Source organism: Eleginops maclovinus, chromosome 22, assembly GCF_036324505.1.
Source record: "Eleginops maclovinus isolate JMC-PN-2008 ecotype Puerto Natales chromosome 22, JC_Emac_rtc_rv5, whole genome shotgun sequence".
In the NCBI taxonomy this organism is placed as follows: domain Eukaryota; kingdom Metazoa; phylum Chordata; class Actinopteri; order Perciformes; family Eleginopidae; genus Eleginops; species Eleginops maclovinus.
The window spans coordinates 16830586-16838763 of NC_086370.1; the positions used below are offsets into that span (position 1 = coordinate 16830586).

Here is an 8178-nt window from a genome sequence, read left to right on the forward strand (position 1 = left end):
ATAGAAACAGCCATTACAGGGTGCAGGTGAGGTAGGGAGACTCTATAAAAAGAAGATAAAGCTGGAAGACGCGCGGTGTGCATTAGCAGAAAGGCAAATCGACACCAAGTCCACTCACCGCCTCTACCCCCCTTCCCCATGACTTCACCCTCCAGTTGATAATATTACTGCGCTATATTGATTTCCACCAGCCTTCTCCCTGGGACCAGTAAGACACGTGGTAATTGTAAGGAGACAGAAAGCCAATATGGGAGTGCTCATGGATAGCAAGGGATGCACGCTAATATTGTTGCTACACAGAGAAAAAAGGGGGGAAGCTGCCTCTGATTGAAGTTTACCTCGTAATTCTAAGACAACATCGTAGATGACAGTCTGACCCTGTGGGAGGAGTGGAGATATAAAAATTCAATGCAAAGTCCAGAGTGAATATGAAAGTAATAAGTGTGAGCAGTCAAGTGATGAGAAAGGAGATTGGTTTGCGGGCATCGCGTTAAGTGAAGAGAGACTTTGGAATTCACCCTCCTTTTTAAGATCTTGTTATAAAACAATTTTCTATTCATAATATAAAAAAGACAATTTATAATACCATTTTGTGCCCTCTGGCAGTAATGGACAAATAGACTGGATATCACATTATATCACACTCAATTTCTCTCTTCTGTAACAAATTAGATTCATTATGAAATTAAAAGTGGAAACTCAATATTGTTTTATTATTAAGCTGATTGCTTTGGATTCCTTTCTTTCCTCCCAAAATGAGCATAAGCCCATTCTTTTCCAATTCTTTGTGTAATCCACAAGGAGAAAATATTACAAATGTGTTCATGTCAAGCAATTACCCATGTATTTAAATGAATCTCTCTTCCTGTGCTCTTTGAAGTACCTTCATCTAATGGCCCTATGCTTCTAAATGCATTCATTACCTCAGGCTAGAGCTAACAGAGTAATTGCCTTACAGTTTTATAATGGCATTAGCACTCCAAGCTACATAACCTAGGCCCTCTTTTATTAACTGTGATAATATAAATACAACATCCATGTTAATCTAGTGCTTGAAGAATTGCAAACGGGTTGATTTAGCCCACTTCTCCTTATTGTTAGATATTCTTCATAACACATCATTTGTTATGGCTTCCTTTCATTTTTTTTTCTCGGCAATAACACGCTAAAAAAGCAGCCTCTAAATCTGAGGTGATCTGTCATCTGAGCAGCTCCATTTAAACAGTTGTTGAACACGGGACCTTTATGCAAAGCAAGGCAAACAATAGCAGAAATCTGTCACGCATTTGTCACAGAACAACAGAAATCATTTGCGGCCTTTAATTGTTTCAATTTAACATGGTGTGTTCTGATATGTCTCCATGACAAGAAAGCCAATTACACTTATGCTGGAGTAGTATTGAGATTTACATGGAAATGCCCTCAGAACACTATTCCGTGTTAATCGTATTCACAGCGTGAGCTGATATGCATGAAAGCGTCTCGTCAGAAGAAAACAAACTTCTTCCTTGATTGGGTGCAGCACTTCTCATCATCCTCGGATATGACTAGGTTGCACTTAAGCATAGCCTTGCGAGTCGGCTTGGTTAGTTAAGACACCACGCGGTAAACGACAGATTAAGGATGAGAGGCAATATCGTTTTCTCTCCTCCTTTTTCCAAGCTGTCCTTATGTCACTGCTGCAAAGTACCATATGGACAAGGAGGGAGAGGACGTTTTACAGAGAATGAAACATGGCTTGTGAACGCGACAGTCTTAATTGCTTTAATTGTTGTTTAAAATTGAGAGCCATGTAGGAGATCTTGAAATATGATAGAATAGATTATTGGTAATTATTAACTGCAGACAAAAAGAAAGAAAACCACTTTATCTCACTCAGCAAGAGAGAGAGAAATCTGTTCTGCCTGATGAGAACACATCAAGACAGCTGGTCCTCTCATTTAGTCTACCTGCCTCACGACAACCATAATTCTTTATTTGTATGCAAACTAGATGCATGCAACGTTGAGCATACACACCAATTTCAGAGGTAAATGCCCATTCTAAGAGCCACCCATCCGGTAACTTGGGGTGGATTAAGCGATATGTTTCTATAAGAGAGCATGGCATACGCTGGAAGTGGCTTCTACAGTGATTCATCTTGATAAATCAAGGGCTGTGGTAGATATGCTCCTCAGGATGAAAGGGCCCATACACACACTCCGTAAACACTACATACGCTGTGCCTTGGAAATGCAGGCCAAGTCTTGGAGGCCGCTGTTTGAAGGCGCGAAGGCTGTGTTTACATTCATTTACGGCAGCTGCCGTCTTAATCCCACACTGCTATTGCCAAGTGATGGAACACTTCAGACAAATTACCGAGGCCCGCAAAAGAAAACACAGCGAATGTGGGAAGAAAACAAGCGCCATCTGAGATGTTTCTGGTGACAGATTTGCTTTGCTTTTAACCAGGGTTCTAACAGCACAGTCTACAAATCTCTGCTCTACAGCAGGTGACAACAAGCGAGCATTTTAAAAACACACGCAACAGTCATGTCTGCAATTTGCCTTTGTCAGATTAGATGCACTCTAAAAGGCGAAGAGGGTTTTCATAGAGCATATTGCCTTCTGTATTATAGAAAACAAAGAGAGCAGCCTGGTTGCTTGAGAGGGATTTAATTGTAAGTGCTGAATTCAAAGAGCAGATAAAGACACACAAACGGGCCAAACCCCACCTAGCTGGAAGCCCCAAACAGAGTGGGGGGAACGGATCCGGGGCCAACTCATTTTCAGTGTTAAGAGCCAAAGCAACACAGCTAATCCGCATTGTCAAGCGGGGGCAAGCATGCAGACATGGATAAGACCACATCCTGAGCATCCGTGTCCCCAAGGCACAAGCACCCAGCTCTTGCTGGATGGGAAGTCATTTGTGAAGTCCTTTGCAACAGCCAGTCAAAGAGGTTAATTGAAAAATTCCTTAATGTCATTACAACAGAACTAGATTAACCCAGAGCTAATTCACTTTATTGTTCTGAAGAGAGGGGACTCGGCGCTGAACTCCAGAGCAAACGTGAGGCCCAGAATCAGGGGTGAGGTGTTGTTTTTAAAGGACCATGCCAGTTTAATTAAGATAGGGAACATTATTCACTGCTCTGCATGGTTGGAAGGAGCAAAGTGGTAGCGCTGTGTAAAAACAGCACCGTTGCCTCTTAAATCAGGGTGGCTTTTATTTAGCCGCTTGAATATGTAAACATTTCTAAAGCTCTCTACGACCCAGCTGTGTAATGTTGTTTTTTGATATTGTTTGTTAGTGTGCAGACCACAGGGGGTTTTGAACATAATCTGTTTGGGTCTTAACATTTACTCTTCCTGTTTTCTTCATCAGGAGGTGCTCCTGAAGAGGGCGGCTGATCTCGTCGAGGCTCTGTATGGAATGCCCCACAACAATCAGGTCGGTTTCCACGCAGCTGCTTACACCTCTGCTATATAAGGAACCATTGAAAATGTACTGATAGTATATCCGAAGGGTATTTTCATCACTATATCTGGAACGTTGTAGGCTACATGCGTTGTGTGTTAACCATATAGCCATGAACCGTGCATCAAAGCAACTGCTATAAAAACAACATAAATAACGAAGCCTTCTCTGCGCGTTCCAGGAGATCATTCTGAAGAGGGCAGCTGACATCGCCGAGGCCCTGTACAGCGTTCCCCGCAACCACAACCAGATCCCCTCTCTCGCTAACACAGCCTCCCACGGCATGATGGGAGTCAACTCCTTCAGCAGCCAGCTAGCAGTCAATGTGTCTGAGTCACAAGGCAACGACCAAGGTATGTGTTTAGGATATGGCATCAACAATCTGAGGTTTTCAAAAGTGGGGTCCTTAGGGGGATTAGAGGGGTCTTGCAGCAAAATAAGGAAATTAACAATTTTCTCACTCGTTTAAATGAGAAAAATTGATGGAAATTATGTTGTTAAACACTGGGTTCACTCACCTTAATATAGGCAGTTAAAGGGTCCAATTAAGAGCCACATTTCTTATTAAACTGGCATCTGCAGCATGTGCCGATATAAAAATGCTTGATTGCAGCAGTAAATCCCCATTATCATTTACCGTAATAACTTTTCTCTGCTGAGTACTGCATTGTAGCAAAGAAATGAATGAATTCTCCTTTTTTTTTTTATCTCCCACTCATGTTTTTTCAGTGGGCTACAGCAGGAACACCAGCAGCGTGTCCCCCCGGGGCTACATCTCCAGCAGCACCCCGCAGCAGTCGAGCTACAACTCCGTCAGCAACAGCATGAATGGCTACGGCAATGCTGGTATGAACCTGGGAGTGCCAAGCTCCCCCGGGTTCCTCAACGGATCCTCTGCCAACTCCCCATATGGAAGTGAGTAGCTTGCCACTATCGCACGCTGTAGTAGCACTAAGCTGCTGCTGATTTAATTCCAGCTCCCACATTCGTTTTCACTTCTATGAATCACTCATGACAGGGTTATAACATTATTGATGGTGATAATATATTACTGTTCATTCACCGGGGCTTGTTTAGTTTAGTACTTCGCAGAACACACATGTAGCTGAGGGTAGCCGGAATATTCTCCTCTTTATTTCCCCGTGTGCCACCTGTATTTGTTCAACCGGACGAGATGTTGATGGTAGGGGCCTGTGAGTACTGATCGTGTATCCCCCCCGGCAGTAATACTATCCTAGCCTTACCTTAACTGCCCTCTCCCTCCTCGGCACTACTCACAGCACGTTCTCACTCTCACCCCTCCTTCCTTCCTTTTCCCTCCCTATCGTCTCTGCAGTTAAACAAAAGAGCGCCTTCGCCCCTGTGGTCCGACCCCAGGCCTCCCCACCCCCCTCCTGCACCAGCGCCAACGGCAACGGACTGCAAGGTGAGCCCCCCTCACCCCCTCATCCCTTCCCTACGGACTACTGGTCAGATACCGCTGCTCAGGCCTCTGTCCGGTTCGGTGAGGGATTAATCATTACAAATATATGCATTTTGACAGGCCAATTTACACCTTTCAGTTCACACTCACATACACACAAAGCATGCCTTTACACACACACACACACACACACACACACACACACGCACATGCGCCGTCTGTGCAACGCAAACATATCTCCTTGTTGCCCTTTCTTACAAATGATCCCCTCCGATGTCGCAGGAAAAGACCTTCCCCGAATTGTTTTAGTAATTATGTTTATTAGGTTTTGTGCGTGTGTCATGACCAACATGATTACTTTGAAAACAAGCTTAGCCGTAGTGTGTGCCCCAAGATTAATAACATTGGGCTTAATGAAGTGGGAAATTAAAGTTCATCTTGCTACACGTTCATACTTATTAATACATGTTGTGCAGAAATTAATGAGCAATGCCTTGCCATCATCTGCGCTGGCAAACTTAAAAGCATTTCAACCATGACTCTACAAATATACTCAGAGCAATATAATAATACATCATCCCAGCACTTCACTAGTCGCCTAATTGTTAAAACGTGTGAAAGTACTGAATATATAAACTCTCCGGGTGAGGTACAGTTGCTAATGATATCCTAAGCAGATGGTAGAATAACGGAAGCTACCTTTGATCTAGTCTAATCTCTCTTAGATAATGACGCGGAGGCACGACTTGGGGAATGTGGAAATGTAGGACTAATGTGCTGTTCAGTGCCGAGGAGTAAAGGATAAAGAGATGAGGGGAGGAAAGGAAGTGATAGAAGCAATCTGAGGGGAGTCTGAGGAGTGTCTAGTACTATAGCGTTGTGGCATTGTGGGAAGTGACCGTGTTGTTGCTCTGCCGTCACCACGGCCGCGTCTCCTGGGAGTCTGGGCCACTGTTTGCCATTACCCCAACGCCAGGAGAAATATCACACATAGCAGGACTGGCATGCTGGGGGCTGAAATGTCAGAGCAGGAGGGAGGTTTTCAAACGCTCCCCGTTAGGAGGACGTGCAGCAGCAGGCTGGCGGACACGGCAAACACTCACAGGCACATACGCAAACAGGCACATTAAGGCATACATTCACACTCTTGTGCAGTCAGATGGCTCATGCATACACACACACACGCACACACATTTATACACACACAGAATTACAAATTGTTCAAAAATATTTTTTAGCCATAACTGTTTTTAGGCAAATCGACTAACCTGTTTTCTTCTTCTCTTTTTCCAGCCATGTCCGGCCTGGTTGTCCCTCCAATGTAAATGCACTTTCATCATCTCAAGCACCAGTCTACACATTACCACTTCACAGGAGCACACAGCAAACACGCTGGTGTAATGTATAGTCAAACGCTTGTTTTCGTTTTTAAAGATGAAGGGAAAAAAAGAAAAGAAAGAAAATGATTTTTTTTTTCTTTTAAATGACTTTCGAAACCTGCAGAAAAAAAAGGATTTCAAGAGGAACACTTTTTTTTTTTCCTGTGGGACTCTTTTTTGTGTATATCCTTCCCCCCATTGTATCACCCTTGAAGAGGACGCGGGATGACGAAGGGTTTATTTTGTATACCTGTCGGGTTGTGCTTCGGCCATGGACATGTCCAATCAACCACACATTCAATACTGGAAGGGACTCTGTGGACTCACCATCTGGTTGTAAAGTAAAAACACTGATGTACAGTACATTTGCCAATGAACTTCAAGAAATTGTTTTTCTGTTTCAACTCTCTTTTAATAGATTCACAACAGTTGTGTGTCTTTATAATGTGACTTTTTGTATTTTTATGTGTGAGAAAAATACACAGGGGCCAAGTCAGTTTGAATTTCAACTGGAAAATATATGAGATATATAATGTAGAAAAATTGATCATAAAAGTACAACGAGAAACATGGGGAGGGGCTGGGTGGGTTAGGTCGTATCATGTGTCATTCCTGCATTTTAACTTAAATTTTGTAATTTATTGTAGCTAGAAATCATCCTCAAAAGTAAAAAAAAAAATCCTCTTTGATTCAACAAGCACACTGACGTGTACAAAACACTGCTCTGTTGATGAATATGATGTACTTCCATGTCTAGAGCTTCCTTTTAAGCAAGTGTGTTTTGCCATGTTTTTCAACTTTTTTGCTAGCACTGTATATTAATGCATTCCTAGGCTACTGTGAAGTCTGTTTCTTGTTGATGAGGAGCAGTGTCCCCCTTCTAGCTCCAACTCCCTTATGTGTTTTATATGTGGTTAAAAATTGTAGACTATTGTGATATTGCCAAACTTGTGCTAAATATTTATACATCTGTCTTTTTCATGTTCTTTTAGATCAACAAAAAAACATTTAAAAAAACAAAAAATCCATTGAGAATGTAGGAGTATAGTAGTTCATCGTCATATTTCTGTTCCAACACACACTTGCGCTCACTGAGGGAAATTTTGTAACATATCAACTATAAATAATGTATTTATCTCTGAAATTTTGTATATTGCTTTTCATTATGTATGTATTAATCGTCATGCCCTTAATATAGTGATGCAGCACAGATAATTCAGCCAAGAACTGTTGCCTTCATTTGTTTTCTTTTTGTATTTGATGAAATGCAATGTGCATATATTTCACGTGTATCCTCAAAAAATTTGTGTTACTCCGTCAAGACTCTCTGTCCATTTTTTTTAAAGGGGAAGTCAAACTTCATTGTTTATTTTTATATTGATTTTAAATTATCTATACAGACCATTTTGGAGAAAACTTTGTTGGTTGTATTGTCAAATAAATTGTTTGTGACCCATATGATAGTTGTTAAGATCCAATAGAGACTAATGTGCATGAGGGACAACCTTGGAGATAAAAAAAACACTCCATTTGTGGTTGTATTTTTTTCTGTTTTGTAGAATGTATAGAAGTCATTTTTACTCACCACTTATGACTCTGCCACATAGCTTACATGTGTTTACAGGGAAGAAAATTTAAAAATGTCAACATTTGGAATGGAAACAGAAATGAATAAGTGATGTTTTATTAAAATTTTCAGTAAAAACACAATAGCTCCTCAACTGTGGACTTCTTCAGTTTAAAGTACAGTTTGGCTGGCAGACAAACTGACAATCAGAACAAGGAAAAAAAGACAGTAGAAACTTCTGAAGACAAACCTGTGATTCGTCTGTAAGTTGTAGTGTTTAGACTTTGCCATAGAGATAACTGTAACCTGTGGAAAAGTGTAACATCCATAAAAGATGAAAACTGCTCTTTAC

General features: G+C 41.6%; 1 protein-coding gene across 9 annotated transcripts in view; it reads left to right on the forward strand.

Annotated features, from left to right (window-relative positions):
* The window catches only part of ebf3b (EBF transcription factor 3b), an 89346-nt gene extending 81377 nt beyond the window's left edge, over positions 1-7969 (forward strand). For 5 of the 9 annotated variants that reach the window (XM_063875175.1, XM_063875173.1, XM_063875174.1 and 2 more), the window contains 5 exons: positions 3365-3430; positions 3639-3810; positions 4187-4372; positions 4794-4961; positions 6174-7969. In XM_063875175.1, coding sequence (XP_063731245.1) covers positions 3365-3430; positions 3639-3810; positions 4187-4372; positions 4794-4961; positions 6174-6205 — 624 coding nt within the window. In that variant the 3' untranslated portion in view covers positions 6206-7969. The remainder of the gene's footprint in view (positions 1-3364; positions 3431-3638; positions 3811-4186; positions 4373-4793; positions 4962-6173) is intronic. The other 4 variants (XM_063875178.1, XM_063875179.1, XM_063875180.1 and 1 more) reach the window with 1 other exon arrangement.
* The last annotated feature ends 209 nt before the right edge of the window (positions 7970-8178 follow it).